At 50.0% G+C, this 18,065-nt stretch overlaps 4 protein-coding genes across 4 annotated transcripts; 2 read left to right on the top strand and 2 right to left on the bottom strand.

Annotated features, from left to right (window-relative positions):
- Positions 1–7,430: 7,430 nt before the first annotated feature.
- Positions 7,431–8,896, top strand: NCS54_01441800 (Hypothetical protein; the record flags this gene model as incomplete). Its single annotated transcript, XM_053159569.1, has 4 exons — positions 7,431–7,545; positions 7,599–7,891; positions 7,946–8,054; positions 8,106–8,896. The coding sequence occupies 4 exons, from the start codon at positions 7,431–7,433 to the stop codon at positions 8,894–8,896; spliced, it is 1,308 nt and encodes a 435-aa protein (XP_053015544.1).
- Positions 8,897–9,120: 224 nt separating this feature from the next.
- NCS54_01441700 (HET domain-containing protein) lies at positions 9,121–11,469 on the bottom strand (the record flags this gene model as incomplete). The annotated part of the gene is made up of 1 exon (XM_053159568.1): positions 9,121–11,469. One exon carries the CDS (start codon positions 11,467–11,469, stop codon positions 9,121–9,123), a length of 2,349 nt encoding a protein of 782 aa, XP_053015543.1.
- Positions 11,470–12,309: 840 nt separating this feature from the next.
- NCS54_01441600 (FAD-binding PCMH-type domain-containing protein) lies at positions 12,310–13,917 on the bottom strand (the record flags this gene model as incomplete). The annotated part of the gene is made up of 2 exons (XM_053159567.1): positions 12,310–13,239; positions 13,306–13,917. 2 exons carry the CDS (start codon positions 13,915–13,917, stop codon positions 12,310–12,312), a joined length of 1,542 nt encoding a protein of 513 aa, XP_053015542.1.
- Positions 13,918–16,156: 2,239 nt separating this feature from the next.
- NCS54_01441500 (FAD-binding PCMH-type domain-containing protein) lies at positions 16,157–18,057 on the top strand (the record flags this gene model as incomplete). The annotated part of the gene is made up of 3 exons (XM_053159566.1): positions 16,157–16,703; positions 16,782–17,659; positions 17,722–18,057. The coding sequence occupies 3 exons, from the start codon at positions 16,157–16,159 to the stop codon at positions 18,055–18,057; spliced, it is 1,761 nt and encodes a 586-aa protein (XP_053015541.1).
- Between the last annotated feature and the right edge of the window lie 8 nt (positions 18,058–18,065).

Raw genomic sequence — 18,065 nt, 5'->3', positions numbered from 1 at the left:
GTTGGCCATAGATGGCGCGTCGAGCCTGCTGGTCGATCTCCTCGGCGGTCAGCAGATCCAAGCTCGCATCAACAAACTTTCCGTCGGCAATAGTCTTCTTTAGAAGATCGAGGTTGTCGTTGAGGCCGAGAGGCTCACCACTGAAGAGGTGCTGGTTGAGAGAGTCCGTCGCCGCGTACCACGCCCTGATCATGTTGCCGACACGCTCCTCGAGGGTATTCTGAGAGGTGAGCTGTGTGCCGCTGTTTCAATGCTCAGTCAGCTAAATAGTATTGGACATCAAGGCAAAGTTTCAAGGTCGGCTTACGCTCTGGTTGCATCCTTGGTGATGGTAACACCCTGACCGATAAGATCCTTGGTCAGACCCTCAACAACAGCAAAGTTGTCGCCATCCTTGATCACGTTCATCTTCTTGAAAACTGATTCAAACATTAGCCCCCTGCTTTTCATACCGTAAAGTAGGAATCGATACCAGTCTTCCACATTGGAGCACCGATGGCAACGTAGCCGAAGCTAATCATATCCAGGATGAGCGTAAGCCCCATACCCTCATTGGGAACGGGGGCAAAGGTCTTTGAGAAGTCACCCATCGAGCTCTGGACGTAGCCGGCGGTGCGGCCGAGCTGGTCATACCAGTTCCAGATGACCTAATTGGACGTCAGCCACAGGCCGTATCGTGAGGGATGGAGGGTGCCCACATTGTTTAGAGACACGAAAGAATTGAGCACGAGGTTAGCGCCAGGGCCGTCACTCTCATTCTCGCAATCGGAGTAGTTGTCGCAGCCATTGCGATCAACAAGTTCACGGCACCTCATGCCAGTTGGACCACCTAGGGCAGCAGATATCTGTACATGTGGTCAGCTTCATGATCTGGGCAAGTTGAGAGCCAAGCTTACAAATCTCGGAAAGTCAAGACGGGTACCATCTTTTTCTTCGCCAAAGAACCTCTCTAGACCATCACCAGTCGCATCCAACCACTTGTTGATGGCCTCGTCAAAAGCAAAGCTGGCCTCAGCTTCTCTCCATCGATCAGCGCCGGGCTTCTCCTCGTCGTTGGCGATGTCGCACGAGAGGCTCTTCCAGTCGACCTCCTTACAGGGGCCACTGGTGCATCCTGCACCGCAAAACTCGTCGGTCAGACCACAGAAGCCTCCCGCACCACAGCAGCTGTGCTTCGATCAGCATTACAGTTCGCTGCTCCGTTCATGGCAAAAGCATACCTTCCATCAGAGCAAGGCCCATCTAGACACATGGGGCCCAAGACATTGCGAGCTAATCCTGTGCTGGGAAAAACGGCAAGAAGATAAACGAGTGTGTTCTGGAAAGGAGACATTGTTGGTAGCTGAATGACTTTGGCTTGGTTCGAACCCTCTCAACTCATCAGTAATCTGCTGAACGTACCTACTGTTTATATACCCTGTAATCTCGGACTTCGTAGGACGATCGCTCGGACTTTGATGGTTATACCCCTTCAAAAGATTGCCGGCTTGTCGCCCTGTCTATGTGTGGAAGATTGAGAGAATCCTTGGTACTCGCACTTTCCCGCCGAACACGCTCAGGAGTGAGAGTTGCAACCCTTTGGTAGCGTGATAAAACCGCCATCAAATCCTTTAACTTATTTGTTAATTAAGCAACTGCCCACGATGAAGCACGGGACGGAAACGCAGCCCATCATAGGCCGACGTGCTAATGTCATGCAGGGATGTATGCTTACCCCCAGCGAACACTGCTGGAAACAATTCTGGGGCCAGAACAGCTGGGCTGACAGAATGCTCTATGTGATACAAATTCTCTCCTATTTCGGGATCTACGACTTCTGTTTCGGGCTACCGAGTGGTCTGAGTCGTTGGGACGAAGGATTTATCCCATGAAACTGGGTTCATGCAAACCACAAGTGAAGCTTGAATTAAAGAAGGATCGTCGAGATCCACTCCTAGGGCAAAAATTCCCACTTAAGGATGTGAAACCTTGCGAGGAGAACGGGTGTCGCGCTTGTCATGATGGAAGTAAAGTCAAGGGTGCCAGTCTTCATGTTTGCTGGGTTGGAGGCGACTTGGACATTCCTGTGAGATAATTTGCATAAGCGTTGTCATTGCAATATACTGGTGACGGAAATCTGAGGTGAAGTGTGACCGTGCTCATCTCTATACTACAAAGATCGGTGAATTCTGCCGGGGAATAGATAATGTTCGAAAACGCCGACTACAGTCGAACGACATGTCATAGACTGATGGCGAGGGCTGGCTACAATGCAGCCCATGAAGTAACACGGCCATTTTCACATAACGAGTGCTTGCATTTCTCCTCTCCAGGATCCGGTGATCCCGGCTGGTCAAGTCCGTACAAGATCTGCCTTGGTCTTTTTCTTCATGGTCCGTCTCGTCAGGCGGATCGTTATCCCTCAATAGCACGACGTGGTCTCATAATGGATGAGGATTTTACGTTTAACTTTTCGGGCCAAGCAACGAATACGAAAAGGAGAAATACGACATGCAGCGTCAACTCATTTACATTTTGAACGCATTAGGTTTTGCTTCGCCTTCATGTAAGAGCAGCCATGAAAAGTTTAACGGTACCTACTCGTGTATAAGATGCCAGCTTCTCTCTCCCTTGAAACACTCAACATCTCCTCCTCTTTTCGGCTCATGCCCTTGAAACCATCCTCCTCCTCCCTTGCTTCATCTCCATGATCGCGCCGAAGCCCGCAACGGCAACCAGTCTACCGGGACCCGATTCGCTCACCCCATCGAAAAGATGGGGCTTTGCCGTCTATCGATGCGACTACTCCGATGATGACCAGTGGAAGAGTTATATGTATCACTTTAAGCATGCGGTAAAGGATGAGCTGAAAGATATCGGTGCTCACTGGAGTACCTGGGGTCGACTACGTTGGACGATTATCGAGGACCGCCAAAGGCTCCACAGCGCTTCCAAAGAGGACATACAAGAGCGGTTCGTCTCCTTGAACGAACAAGGTCTAACTATCAAGATGCCGGTCCCTCCTAACGATGAATGGCGAGTCAAACACAAATACGATTCTTGTATTTATGTTGATAAGTGGTGTCTCGACACACTCGACCTACACGAAGCGTGGCTTGATAGAGGGGCACCCGGTCCATTTCAACCCGTCATCTGCGCCGTCATTAACAATAAGCACACCCCGTATAATGACGTGAGACTCGAGAGACAACCGATAGACAGCAGCCAGAAGCCTTACACGGGGTGGGTTTACACGCATGTTGGCTGCCTTTCCAGATTGTGTCCCAGTATGATTCAAAGGCATACCCTACCGCCCCAACTATCGCCGACAACGGGAAATGTGCCTGGTCAAAATGGTCTTTGACTCCTCCGAGTCAATGTAGGACTTTGAAGTGGCCTGTCCAGAACCAATCTGGACTGTGCCATATATTAGGTAGGGTCCTCCCTTCTTTCAGCCAAGTTCGGGTGACGGAGCTATACAAAGTCTGGTTTGATGGCATGAGGATGCTAAACGATGGTGTTTGCCCACATTTTCAGACTCTAAGGGAGAAGGTCACTATCCCATGGGTTTGTTAGGTACGAATGCGAAGGAGCATTACCGGACCTAAAAGAAGTCGAGGAAAAAAAAGAAAAGGAAGAAACAAGATATGATTTGTTTCTCCTTGTACGGATACCCTTACGGACTTTAGCTTCTCTACAGCGTCAACAGCAGTAACGATTCGGGACTCATAGAGTGAATGAGTGGTATTGATGTATCTTTTATATCAATACCTAGTCATAGTAATAAACTATGTTTCCATCTCCAAGGTATAACATCTTATATTCGTTCGAAGTGGAACAGGGTCGTGTTGACATCCACGTTTGTGTTTGGCGACTTCCAACCAAAAACTTGTTCCTCCAGAGCCAACTTCCACCCTCGCGGGACTCCAAAATCTCTCACTTCTTGAACATGGTTGTTCGGGGGCGGGAGCTTCTTGATGGCTTCGTTATACGCCTCGGGGATCTCGTCAACACCAATAGTCACCGACCTTTTGGCTAGTTGGAAGCATCGAGATAGTACCAAAGAAACTTCGAAGGCGCTCACAAAGTGAATGGCTTGGTAGCACATGATATGATCGAAAGACTTTGTGATGGTGGGGAGGACTTCCTGAACTGGGCCGATGAATACATGGTTATAGCCTAAGTCCTTTGCAAGACGAGCCATCTCTGATGAGATATCAAGTCCAACGTGACGTGACTGTTGACTAGTCGATGATGATCCATTGGAGTGTGTCTACTGCTTGGTTCGGATCAGACGACCAAAGAGACCAGTGCCACAGGCAATGTCCAAAAGACTACCGTCAAAGTTGAACTTGGATAAGAGCCGATGGAAGCTGTGCTACTTCACATAGCAGCCTGGATCGGCGTACTCATCGTGCTCACGGAGGATATGACCGTCCGGGTAAGTGACTTGAAGCACGCAGATTTGCATACTGGAAGCTCAATGGAAGAGGATAGGACTTGTATGTAATGAAAAGAGGAAGATAGAGTTGCGGAGATAGGGGTTGTCGATGGGAAGCTACTTTTTTCTGATAGAATAAGCGCCAACAAAAAGGGGATTAAATAGTTCAAGGAGGTCCTAAGTCTACTCAGTTGCTCGGAGCTTGAATGATTCCGCAATTTGTGAGTTCCGCACCCATTGTGCAATTGCCGGCAGTTGAACTGAGACATGTGCGCTGCTATTGATGCTATCCAAGCAAGTTTTGGACATGCAGCGTTGTCAAGAATCTCTTCTTTCCCGTTCCGTCTAGCCGAATTGCCTCAAGATAGTTTAACGCCGGGATCATCCACACGCTAACGAGTCGGTTATTCCAACCCCGCGTCTGGTGACAAGGAGGTGCATTGCTAATCAAAGAGATATATGATGAGAATCCCTGTTGACAGGACGTCAATTCCGCATATCAGCTGAAATGATCCTTGATACAGCTCGCCATTCGCAAAGCATTCTAGCCTTTTACAACCGCACAGAGCTGTCAAGGTGATTCAGCTTCTGCCCGAATGGGTTCATACTGACAGGTTTATGCTTGGGAGAGCTATGATTGGGAGGGCCTCACGTGTCATTGTTGAGACCGCCTCGAACAGAACAGGGATCCCCAGCGCCACCCGAGAGTTCACGGAGCCGCTATGTACTTGTGGCATTGTGGTATCCGCTCCGGTAGTTGATATGCAAATGCAGACCGCCTCGCCGTGGCAGCTGCCCAGTGTCCACATCGTTATCTCGATAAATGACGTCCCTGATGGAGTCTGCTTCCTTTAGGGTTAGATCAATGGGGTCCTGAGGCCTTGGTCTCTCGCACTCAGCAGATCATACTAATCTAAGGCATATAGGACTTCATCCCTACCTGCTATGATAGGTGCTAGAAAGTGCCATCGTGCTTCCGGCTAGCCCTGTCTCATTCTTGCTGACAACTCTTCAGGGTGCTGGCCAAAGCCACCCTGAGCTCAAGACCACTCAAAGAAGCGGGGACTGAGGCTGTGACATGCTCTGCCCTATCATTACCCCTGATTAGTCGCACGTCTTCCGGTGTCACGGAGCCATTGGTCGTCTCCACCCGGCTTTCCCTTTCTGGCTCTTTCTATAGGGAAACATAGCCAACTCTAGGCGAAAATTGCCTCAACTGGTAGGGTGAATTAGGGGAGATGCACCACCTGCTTAACGCGCCCTTGACCTTTGCAATCCTTCCAGAGAATCATTCAACGTGCTTAAGTTTCATCCTAAAACTATTTGAATAACGTTTTATCTTAAGGTATCTAGGATTAGATTCTGCAACTGGACTCTTCCCGGTTGACGTAAATACCTAGGTCGGTTACGCTACCCCGAGTGATTGACGGGAAGATGGCCAATGCATAATTCTTTCGATAAGCGCTGAATTCGGAGACATAATTATGGAGGGCGTGTAAGAGCCAGATAAACTACAGCTTGGTGAAAATACTCCTGTCTTGGTGGATATTTAGGTGGGTAGATAGAGGTGAAGCTCGACCGGAACAATATTGTATCGAGAAGACCTAAATGTTGTCAGAAAAGTTATCATAAGGACTACAATAAGGCAGAACCATCCTCAAAAAATTAAAGTAAAACTAGAGAATTATTCTAATCATTCATGATTCTAATTCTACAGCTAGATGCCCCAAGGCCACTTCTTTGAAGCCGTGCGACCTTGATGGTGTAGGTTAGGCATTGTGAACGTGAGGGCCTCGCCAAACACGATCCTCGCCAACATCGCATCAATTTTTCTTGCAAATCTCTTAGACATCATTCAAATCACTATAATTAGCGCCGAGCGGAACCGCATGTGTGGATTCAATCGGGTCTAAAACCATTCATGAAACCACAAAGATGCTATTCCCACCAGTCCCATCCTCTCAGATAAGGCCGGCAGAGAAGCACGCAAGAGGCTCTGACGTCTGAGTATCGGCCAAGCAGAAACTCAAAGAAACCAGTCTAGAACCAAGTGAGACAATCATCCGCCAATAACCATGTGGCATCAACCGTCCGAGGTTGCAACCCATTGTTTACCTTGACTCGCGCAACCAGACATGTGGCTGTTTATCGATTCAAAACCACCCCTTTCAAGCTTAGGCTTAAAACTGCCGAAGAAATGCGATAGGCGCCAGGCGAGCCCCTTGAAACGACCGCGTTTCTCGTCAAGCCAGTCTCAAACGCGAGCTGCCACTAAGCGACGCGTGATTCTCCACCGCGATTGAAACCCAGGGGACGGGCTTTAAAACGCGTTCGGGAGGTGTTTTTGGTTTCGCAGTTTAGGAGTGTCGGAGATCTCGGGTTAATCGTTAATCATGGGTGGTAGCATCGTTCGATTCATGGCCGGGAATAGCGGATGAACGGAGATAGATGCACGTCGACATCACTGTCCATTTTTTTTTGTAGAGGATTTACGATCTATGGGCCATAGCCGACTTGGAGATTGCAATTGACATGCAGTACCTGGCCTGTCAAAGAATCCTAGTCCATCTTTCCGGTGATATACCTCCTCACCTACTTACAATCTTCCCATCCCCTACCTCGGCGCCTACCGAGGCGTCTTGGCACTTGTGTCATCTCTCAGACGCTAGAACCCACTTGCAAAAGTCTCTGGCAAACGGATCCGCTCATTGGGCCCGTCGCATCGCGACTGTCAAGGACCCCTTCACACAATGCCTCCCTCGACGGTGAGACAGACGCTGTAGCAGGTACTCTACGAGATTAGCAGCGCTGGTAAGTGGTGTGATTTCTATATAGCCTCATCTTCTTCCCTCTCTTTCCGTCGCTCATCACCTTCAGTGTCAGCTCAACTCTTCAATTCTCTTCTTTCGAGGTCCTGGTGACCTGTTCTTTCTAACCGTCTTTACTTTCTAACTTTGCTTCTTTGTGCTGGCACACTCCTCTTTTCAATACCTCTCTCACTTTAGTCAAGATGCATTCTCTTTCTTTCTTTGTCTCTTCTTCTCTACTGGCACTGGCCCATGGCCATGCTGTCATTCTCAATGCTCAGGGCGAGGATGGTTCTCCTGCCAGTGTGGGCTTTCAAGGTCAGACCCCAGCAATTATAACCATTGGTTCTTAAATACTCATTGAAGTCTAGTGGATCCCGAGATCGCCCGCAACTGCACAACCATCAACCCTTGCCAGCAAGACGCAACCCTGATTCGCGACGCCGAGATTGAAGCCAATGTCGTCAACCAGTGCGGCCGAACCGAGCTGTCCGGTAACATCGACGTTGGTGAGAACACAGAGAATGCTCTCTCTGCCGGCGCTGTTACCCAGGTCCGAGCTGGTAGTGAGATTACTGTGACCATCCACCAGGTCAACGCAGACGGTGCTGGCCCTTACGTCTGTGATCTTGATGAGAGCAGCAATGCCAACCAGATCTCCCAAGTAAGTCAAGCGCCCCGTTGTTCTAGCCATTGCACTCACTAACGCTAAACCTAGAACTTGACTGTTTTGAACAACGTCCCTGGCTCCAATGGTCTGTCTCAAGCCAAGGAACAGCAATTCAACATCACTGTCGTGATGCCCGATGATCTGAACTGTTTCGGAGGTATGTTTTCCATGAAGAGCGCTACAGTTTCAACCATCTAACTTGAGACAGCTTCAACTGGCAACATCTGCACCGTCCGCTGCCGTAATAATGCTCTTGCTGGTCCCTTCGGTGGTTGCTTCGCCGTCCAACAAATCGACACGGAGGAAAAGACCAACAGCCCGCAACAAATCACAACTGCAAAGACTCTGAAGGAGGTCACGGATCAGGTTGCAAAGAACCAAGCCGACTTCCCTGATGCTGTCGAGGCGAACCAGAACGCGGGCTCCGACGACGCGGAGCAGAACCGCGCGGCTGTCGATGCTATTCTGGGCAACACAATTGTGACTTCGGCTTTCCCTCAGGAGACGCCGACTGTTTCTCTTGGACGTCAGCCTGATGCTACGCAAACTCCTGACGCCGGCAACGGTGGTAACAACAATGGCAATAACGGCAACAACAACAACAACAACAACAACAACAACGGAAACGGAAATAATAGCAATGGCAATGATAATAACAACGGCAATGATAATGGAACTGGCAACAACGGAAACAACGGAAACAACAACGGAAACAACAATGGTAACAACAACGGGAACGGGAACAACAACGGTGACAATGCAACCGGCAACGATGGAAATGCCAATACCGGCAACACCGGCAACGACGCCGCCAACGGGGGAAACAACGGCGGTACCGATAACAACAATGGTGGCGGTAACAACGGCGGCAATGGAAACCGCTCCGGAGGCAACCGAGGTGGCCGATTCGGCGGCGGTGGTTTTGGCGGCTTTGGAAAGCGAGCCTTTTCCCAGATGCGATGGGCCAGACGCAACTACCTTTCCGGTGATGAACATTAGAGGGTTCATGGAAGAATATGTGAATAAGGGTGATGGGAGGGGACAAAGAGGAGTGATGGGGGTGAGGGGGAGCGGGTTAGATAAAAAAAAATTATTAAAAAAAGCCCTCATCACCGGGTTATTGTTCTGAATAAACTTTAGCGTGATTTGGGAAATTGCGGGATTCTTGTGAGAGTTATGGCTTCATATTACTTTCTATGTTCTGTCCAGTACCTGAGATAAGCTCATAGCAAACCAAACACACAGGCCGGTTTGCCCTTCTCCGAGACAATCTCTTCAAACTCATTAATCCAACACTCGCCGATGAGCTCACACCCCATATACATCTCCTCGTCTTTCAAAAACGGGAGGGTCCCAGAAGGAATCAAATTCCTTATCTCGGCTACCCGAAGCGGGGAATACATGTTGGGGCGAACGAGGAAGGGAACCTTGGCCCCAGGGAAATATGCAATCAAGTCGCCGAATCTGGCAGAACTTGGAAGAAGCACGGGGTGTGACTTTGGGGCTTCTGATGTATATGCTGTCCCGCGTAGGTATTGGGCTGTATCTTGTACCGTATAAACCCCGATGGCCCGTTGATCGATGATGGACTCTGGGTCGTTGACTCTTTTGAAGGTTGGCTGGGATTTATCCGACCATTCGGCTGTTTTGCGTGCTCGAGAGACGAGGTGGGCCTCGATTGATCCGACTTTGGGTGGGCAAGTCTTGAAGTCTAGAAAGTTCGAGAAAGAGGATGTACTCGATGACTTTCTCAGGCTTCCTGGTGGATGATTGAGTATGTCGTCCACATCATAGTCTTCCCTTCTCCGTAGCTCCGGAGACTGGTGTACCATGTTGATCCGAACACCACGAGGGACGTGAAGCCTTTTTACAGCTGTCAGATCAAGCATGTGGGCCCACAACGTCAGTATTTGAGCCTCCAGAGGATGCTTTTGATAGACTGAGCTTCGTCGCCACTTTCGCTTGAGCTCCTCAAAGGCCAGCTCATCGTTGCCCAAGACCGAAGCCGGCGATATAGCTTCGTGTAGCTCGCCAATAACACGACCGTGGACCGCGAAAGCGCTTGTTGATAGTAAGGTGCGATAATCATCAGCCTTGACTGAGGAAGATGACTGCTTTTCAACAACCTCGATGATAGCTCGGGGTTCAAACGTTGACATGTGGATACAGTGCCAAGTCGGGACCCAGGATGGCAGATAAACTGTCTTGTGGTCCCTGTATTTGTAGCATTCAGGTGATAAGCGCAACCCTTGGGTTCGGCATTCTTCAAGCGCTGTAATTTCCAAGGCGGGGTTTCTTTCGTGCAGCTCCCCGTCTTGCATGCTAAACGGCTTCTGGCCGGACATAATCTGTTGCCAGTAATCATTTTCGGCGAGCCAGAGACGTTGCAGTTCAATGAGGTAATCGACCGTAGATGACCTGTTGAGATAACTTAGGGGTCGATAATCCTTTCTGGTGGTCATCACGTCCATGGCAAATTTCGCGTAGACGCTACTTGTGGGGTTTGCGTAGTCAATAGTGTCGAGCTCTTTCCAACTAAAGCCCGTACTAATTCCCAGAAGGGCAAAGATCTTGTCCCTTGGGTCTGAAGCCATGAGGTGGCGAGCTCGGACGAGCATGTCGAGGATATCGGTCGTGGCATCATTCGAGCTGAGCGTCAGTATGTACCAGTCAGGCAGGCAGTGCTCCTGGCCCTTTGTGAGATGGAAGGCCACTCGAGCCTGCCAGATACGGCGTAAATTGTCTGATAAATCCTGCTGTTGAAGGCTTAGGCCGTAGCGGTCGTGTGCTCGCTTTTCTAGAACCACCAGCTTGCAAAAGTCATCCCACGCAACCCCACGAGGGCCGCATTGAATCATGACCTCTTTGGAGACGACAACTTCTTGGAAGACCCACACTCTGCTGAACCAGTCGCGGGTCAAGACGTCGAGGTACACGTCGTGGAGTTCACCACGGAAATAGACTTGATCCTCTACCGCTGCTGGGAGGGTGTAGTCCTTCTCCCCATATCGATTGAGGGCCCAGGTGCTGTTGCGTTCCAGAAAGTTCCATGCTGAGTAGCCAGTATTGCCACCTGTTTGGCCGCCGAGATAGACCACTGTCTGCGTCGCAGATTCGTAGATCTGGCGCATCTGTTGTACTTGATGGTTCCGCTCCTCGGTACGTGCTTGGTCAATGCATAACGCATCCACCCAGAGCCATACTGGCTGATCTCGCCGTCTAAGATGACGAAGCGCGTCCTCGAGATTGGCCGTGATTGGCAAATAGTCGTCGCCGATATAAATCGCGCATGAGTTGTTTTCATCGCCCCAAACATAGGAGAGAGCGGTATATTCGGTGACCTCTGAGAGCTCAAAGTGTAGGAGAGCGCATTCCAGATCACCGTCGTCCTCTTCTGCTTCAAGGAGGAAGAGGAGGCGAATTGACCCTGTCTCAAGAGGCTCATACTCGTAAAGGTTGGCAGTTGACGGGGTTTTCTCGGGCGGTGGCGTCTTTGGAGCCGCTGCAGGAGCCTCAGCTTCCCCCGAGGAAGAACTTTTGTTGATGTCGAGGTCAGCCAAGTTTGCTTCCATTGTGACCTTGTCAAGAGCACGAGGGAGATGTTCTGTTCTGTGGTGATCTGACAGAATGTGGGGAAGACGATAGCCTACAGACTCTAGGCTGCCGTCTTACAGAGGCAGGATTGATAAAATAGACATGGTAATTGCATAGCTTATTATTGCTACTTGCATAATCACATGTGAGATGGGAATTAAGGCTTTGATATTTTTTTTTTTTATAAAATTTCTACCTTATATATGAACTACTACGAGAGTTATAAGACCATGTATATTAACTCCTATCTATCGAGCAATAATGTGAGTTTGAGGTGACCACGCTTTCTACCCAACGGGGCAAATAGTTGTTCGAGACCAGGAATGCCAAGAAAGAAATGATGCAAACAGGCGGGAAAAGTTCCGTCGACGACTCTGACCAGGCTCTCGAAGCCCAGGCAGCCAAGCCACCTGCCAGTGATCGCTGCGCCCCATCTCATGTGGTGGAGCTAACTAGCCACTCCCCGCTCTTTATCAATTGTAGTCTCTCGTCATGGGAATGTGTTAACATGTGCTGGTTGATCAAGGCGCAGAATCCTCTCCAGGATCAAAGTTCAAGGAGCTACAAGCCCATTGCGGAAAAGCTCTTCCATCAGCAATGAGATCCCTTCTGAGCATTAGTGGATGCGCCTTACGGAGTGAAACTGCTGTGAGAGTGCCTAGGGAGGGGGTTAAGTGGATTCTGGGCAATAAAACGTTATTCTGCAACTGTATACCAGGAACGAGATGGGCAAGTTTGGAATCTTCTTTGTCTACTTATGATGTAATAAAAAGATATTGTAGACAAGACACGGCGTCCAAAACAATCCCTCCTTCCATCTAAGCCAAAGCAACCTTGGCACCACCAGGCACCAGGTCAGTGAAGACTCGCTTAGGATCGTACTTGTCCCTGATGGTCTTGAGCTTCCGCAAGTTGCGAGCCCCATAGGCTGGGAAGGTCTCAGGGATCTGAGACTTCTGAATGTCGCTGAGGTACATAAACGGGAGCGGTCCGAGCCCCGCCGCGGAAAGCTTCTCTCTGATTTTGGCGTTGGCTTCGGCGTGTACCCCAAGAACGCGCTCGTCGTCTTCAGGGTACGACCATAGAGGACTCTCAACGTACCAAATCGATGGACTGTCGTCACTTCCTAGACCCATTGCGTTTCTGGGTGGTGCCGAAGTCACGATGGGTGTGATTGGGAGCATGTTGAAAGCGGTTGAGAAACCTTCGACGTCGGCCAGAGACGCGATGGACTCGTAGTATGTGTCGAACGCGATTCTCGCAGCTGTAGCGTTGGCGGCACTGGTCAACCAGTGGAAGGTAGCTCGCGTGCCAAGAGGAGGGGCATAGTTGAACTCGTTTGACCATTTGCCCATAGTCGTGCGTGTGATGTTTCCTCTTGTGATGGGTAGAATTGGCGCGGTAAAGTTCTCCAGTCCAAGAGGCACATCGCCCTCACCGCTGTACCAAAGATATCCATCAAACGAAATATCGGGGCTGCGGGACGGCACCCAGCGGGTTTGGCCCTCGAAGGAAGCCTTGGGATATTGTGCGCCGTATAGTGCAAACTGCTCCACGCCCTTGATGTACTTCTCTGACACGCCTGGACCCCAAGAGACTGTTCCAATAAGGGCTGAAGAAATAGGAATGGTATGAAGAGTGGCCTCTGTGACAACACAGTAGTTGTTGCCGCCTCCAACCAGCGCCCAGAATAGGTCTTGATGCTCATCAGCACTGGCCGTCACCAATGTGCCATCAGCGAGAACGCACTGAATTTTTGTAAGACCTTGTTAGCCAGCCGAATTTCACACGGAAGGCTGCGCGATGTAACTTACATCCAAAGAGGCAGCAATGTTAGACATTCCGTATTCATAGGCCATGAAACCGAAGGGCCCGCCTCCTAGAATTGCACCAACGACTCCGCCATTACCAGAACGAATGCCGTTGGCCGTGACACCGAATTGATCCAGATAGGCATACAATGGAGGCCAGGTCACACCAGCCCCGATTTTGACAGTCTTGTGGTCGTCTGAGATGGCCATGGTGCTCAGATTCGTCGTAGCCATCATGATACCCTCTGGACCGATGTTGCCAGCGTTGTCGATGGGCATGGCACCTCCACCGCGGATGGCGAATTGGACTTGATGCTCCTGGAAAGTGTGAAGCGCAAACTGCACATCTTTCGCGGACTGCGGAGCGAAGATGCAAGATGGTCCTAGGTGCGTCGTTGAGGTCCAAGAGTCTATGTACCTTCTATCAGCGACGTTGGATCGTGCTTGGGACATGGTCATCTTACATTCGTTCTCAAACTTGTATCGTTCCGAGTCAGGAAAAAAGGTTTTGTCAGGATATTTGGAAGACAACGCATTACAACCGTCGTCAACAGCAGCGGATGACACCACTGACAGGAGCGCGGTGAGTCCGAGGAGAGAGGCTTGCAGAGACATTTGACGTTGATTGAGAGAGGTCACAACGAGTTCTCAAAGTGCAGTATCTTCTGCGTGTAATGGGAAAACGCATTTCTTGGGGCAGATTCCTTTAGCTTTATATATCCGCCGAGTCTACAAAATCACACAGCAGACGCACCAACTATCTCAGGTCCTCCCGATTCCAACCCCACGTGGGCTGGCTCAAGAATAGAGCATAACGGCAATTAGAATTACGCTAACCCAAAATTCGTTTATAGTTTGTCTTTGTGGGCTTGACAATATGTCCGGTAGTCTATATGAGCTCCTTACCTATCACAGGGGATCTGGCCACTGACAGCGCGATCCGGATCCTCCGCCGTCGCATATGCACGATCTGTCAAGGGGCCAAACAACCAAGCTATGCTCGGAGCATACGGACGACGAAGGGGCCGCGTCGCTCTTGAATGCCTGCTTTATGGCTTAACCTACCGGACAAGATTCCGGGGGACTTTGACCGCGCTGCCAAGCCTTTCCTTTTCAAGTCCCGGCTAGTGTTACACTCGGAGATAAGGACATAATTCTCTCGAGTGAGGAAGTGGAGGGTATTGATGATTGCGTCGAGTTCCAATTTGTCAAGCATCCAGATCGTTTCAAATTTATCATCTTTGCAGGATACATACAGGATTAGGTCAAACAGTAAACTTATTACGGGAACAAAGGTGGAAAAGTGACAGACGTTCGAAGCTAGCATGCCGTTACAGATCGCCGTTTATGCATAAGATGCACTTTAAGCTTAAAACACGCCACAGTGACGCACGTCCATGTAGTTCGTGCTGGAACCGAAACCGAAACCGTGACCGAGATGCAGACCGGCAGTTGGGAAAAGATCGGCTGCAACCCTTGACAGCCGCGCATTGTCCCTTTTCCCTCGCAGTAATTTGACTGCCCGGAGCCCTAGATCGCGTTGTATCCACGTATTTAACTTCGGGTCCGTTTCAATGCCCGACCGGCACCTGGCTGTGGTGTTCGGTAAATATCCACGATCTACTATTGTCAATCTACTGCACCTGAGCCACTGGGAACTACCCTTGACCTATGTCTGCCTCCATCTTCGATCCAAGATAATGGCCAGCTCACTACGAAGCGAAGCAGCCCTGTTGCCCGAAGGATGCTTTCTCTTCATTCGCTTGGTACTAATTACACTTGGAGTTGGATCTTCGTCACTTCCAGCATGTAGCTGAACCGGTTGGAAGGGAGCAGGTTAAAGTTGCAAATGTACCTCGCAATCTTCTGTACAGTGGTTATAGACGGCAATCTTCAATTTGTCACTGCGTATATTGGCCCAGTAGCTCGACCCAAGGACTCCAAAATTGGGATCTGATACTTGACAGGCGCATTCAGCCTCCACTTCAGCAAAATGAATAATACGTATCAAATCGAGATAATCATGCCAAGTTTCTATGTACTTCCTCATGTTTCACGGGTTTGACGCCCGGACCGATATCAGATTCGTGCAATCATTTCTATCTCCTCCCCGCATTGCACGTAAAATAAAATGACTAGGTTGATTACAGTATCAGACGTTGAACCTTGGTTTGTACCATAGTACCATGTCGGAGTCTTCGCTTTTCATGTCCCTTTTTTGAAGTGGATTCACCAATGGGCGAGTTTCTGGAGTTTCTCGATGGTATGTAAACTTGAGTTTTAATTCATACGGCTTGCCTCCCGTTGTAGCAGCATCCTTGTATGAAGACCTATAGTAGTTCATATCCCCCTCCCTACCCGATTATAGTTGGGCCAAGCCTTTGGGACAAGGTTCGGCAGTTAGTTACTGTAGGCAGGAAGCTTTGTCAGACCATCCCTGCCAGTGACACAGCCGATGGAGGCCCAAGTACGGAGTAGGTCCCACCATGATACCTCGCTCATTAAGATGGAACAGGGTAACATGGTTCACTTCTCTTACTTCTTTTGCGCAACTACCGAGCCTGTGATATATCTAGTTACTAAGTTTCTAGATAGAATGACTAAATAACGTTATACATCTGCTTTCGCTCTCGCACCCGGTATCGGTTCCGTATATCCAGGTAGGATTTGTAAGCTCGCCTTGACCATTGGACCATTGAATGGCTGGTGCAGATGGTAAACTTCGGATTGAGCCGCGAAAGAGGGTCTCTGGTTTTGTTCAAGTAAGAAGGTGTTCTTGCGACAAGTCTATGTCCATTAGCAATCACGGGATGTTCCTAAGAAACACATTCTCTCCATCTTGGTATTCGTTCTAATGAAGCTATACACGTTTCTGCAATACATTGCCATTTCGGCTTGGGCTGTCTCGCCGGGCAATGCCACCACCAAGGCCTACAAGACATGCCGCAGACTTCCCAAAGATCCCGATTGGCCAGCTCCTGAAATATGGGAGGCAGCGCTACCAGGTGTAATCCCAATACAGCACAATTCTACGACTGGCCCTCTCCCGGATTATCGATTCCGCGCACACTCCATTGAAGACGTCCAGGATGCAGTAAGGTTTGCCACGGTGCACAACGTCCGTCTTTCTGTCATCACCACAGGGCATGACCAGCTTGGCCGAAGCGATGCCGGCTCAGGCCTTCTCCTTGATCTGTCTTTTCTGGGAGGCATCAAGGTTCACGAATCTTTCGTTGCAACTGAGACTGGTACAGACAGGCTCGACCACACAGAGAAGCCCAATGTCATTACTCCAGTCCCCGGTGTTCAAGCCGCTGTTACGTTTGGGCCGGCCGCAGCTGGGCTCTATCTCAATTACGCACTTGACCCCTCTGGCTTATTCACCGTGAGTGGAGCTGCAGGTAAGTGCAAGCAAGACGCGACACGCAACAATATGCCTTGTCCTACTACGAGTGGGATCAGCGGCTAACTCGGTGTAGCAACCGTGGCTGTAGCCGGAGGATGGGGTCAGAATGGCGGCTATGGGCCGCTCACCTCTCAATACGGTCTCGGAGTCGATCAGTGGCTCGAGGCCAAAGTAGTGACACCTGATGGGCAGCTTCGCATCGCCAACGACAAGGCAAACAAAGATCTCTTCTGGGCCATCCGTGGAGGTGGCGGCAGTACGTTTGGTGTCGTTGTCGAAGCCACCTGGAAGGTGTATCCTACAGTCCCGATGACCGGCTTCAACTGGTGGATTAACTCAACCCTTTCAGGTCCAAACTCGACTGACTATGAAGTTGGTCGGACACCAGTGAGCGAGGCTATGGAATACCTTCTGTCTAAGTTACCAGACCTCCAGGAGAAGGGCATCACGGCATACGTTTATGCTTCGCCGACCAGCGTTCGATGTTATGCCATTCATCCAGCAGATCGGTCTGGCATAGCGAATGCCAACGCCGTATGGGACCCGATTTTGTCCAAGATGCAGGAATTCCCCGGTATGAAGCCTTTTCAGTCGCGTCCTTACGACTTTGTCGATTACAAGGACTTCTTCGACACAACTTACGGCCCGCTTCCAAATCCAGGAGACGAACCCACCCCGCCTTACAATCGCGGTATCGTCACCTTTGACAGTCGATTGCTCGGAGCCGAACACTTTCGCAGTCCCAACGTAACCTTTGCACTGCGGGAAACGAGAGGCAACTATGGTATTTTGGTTTGTTCGCCCGGTGGAAGATTCGGAGATGGGTCCGAGACCTCAAACAATCCGGGATGGCGGAAGGCTGTCGCACTCCTCGTTGGGTACAAGACGAATACAACCAACGTAGACGGGCTACGGCGTCTTGCTCCCGAAATGGGGACATATATCAATGAGGTTTGTTTTTCATGCTCTTCGGGAGCGATATCAGAGCAAGATGCTGACATGTCACTCCCCAGGCGAGTACAGAACAGGAACACTGGACTTCAGCATTTTGGGGCACAAATTACCCACGCCTTTCTAAGATCAAATCCGAGATCGATCCAAACATGACGTTCTGGACCAGCCCTGGAATCAATGCCGACCACATGGAAGTGGTCGATGGGCGTGCTTGTCTCATCGATTCCCCTCCAGACGAGCCCTCTCTGATCCCTCCACCAACCGACAGACATGTTATTGCGGATCTGGCCAAAGATGGGCATTTTATTTTTGGGAACAGGGAACTTATAGGTACCGCGTACCCGGCTCCTGGAACATGGGAGGGTTTACAATGCCCTGAGCAGGAATCACCGTAGTTTTTACG

Source organism: Fusarium falciforme, chromosome 12, assembly GCF_026873545.1.
Source record: "Fusarium falciforme chromosome 12, complete sequence".
Taxonomy (NCBI): Eukaryota; Fungi; Ascomycota; class Sordariomycetes; order Hypocreales; family Nectriaceae; genus Fusarium; species Fusarium falciforme.
This window is presented reverse-complemented; position numbering and strand designations above follow the sequence as displayed.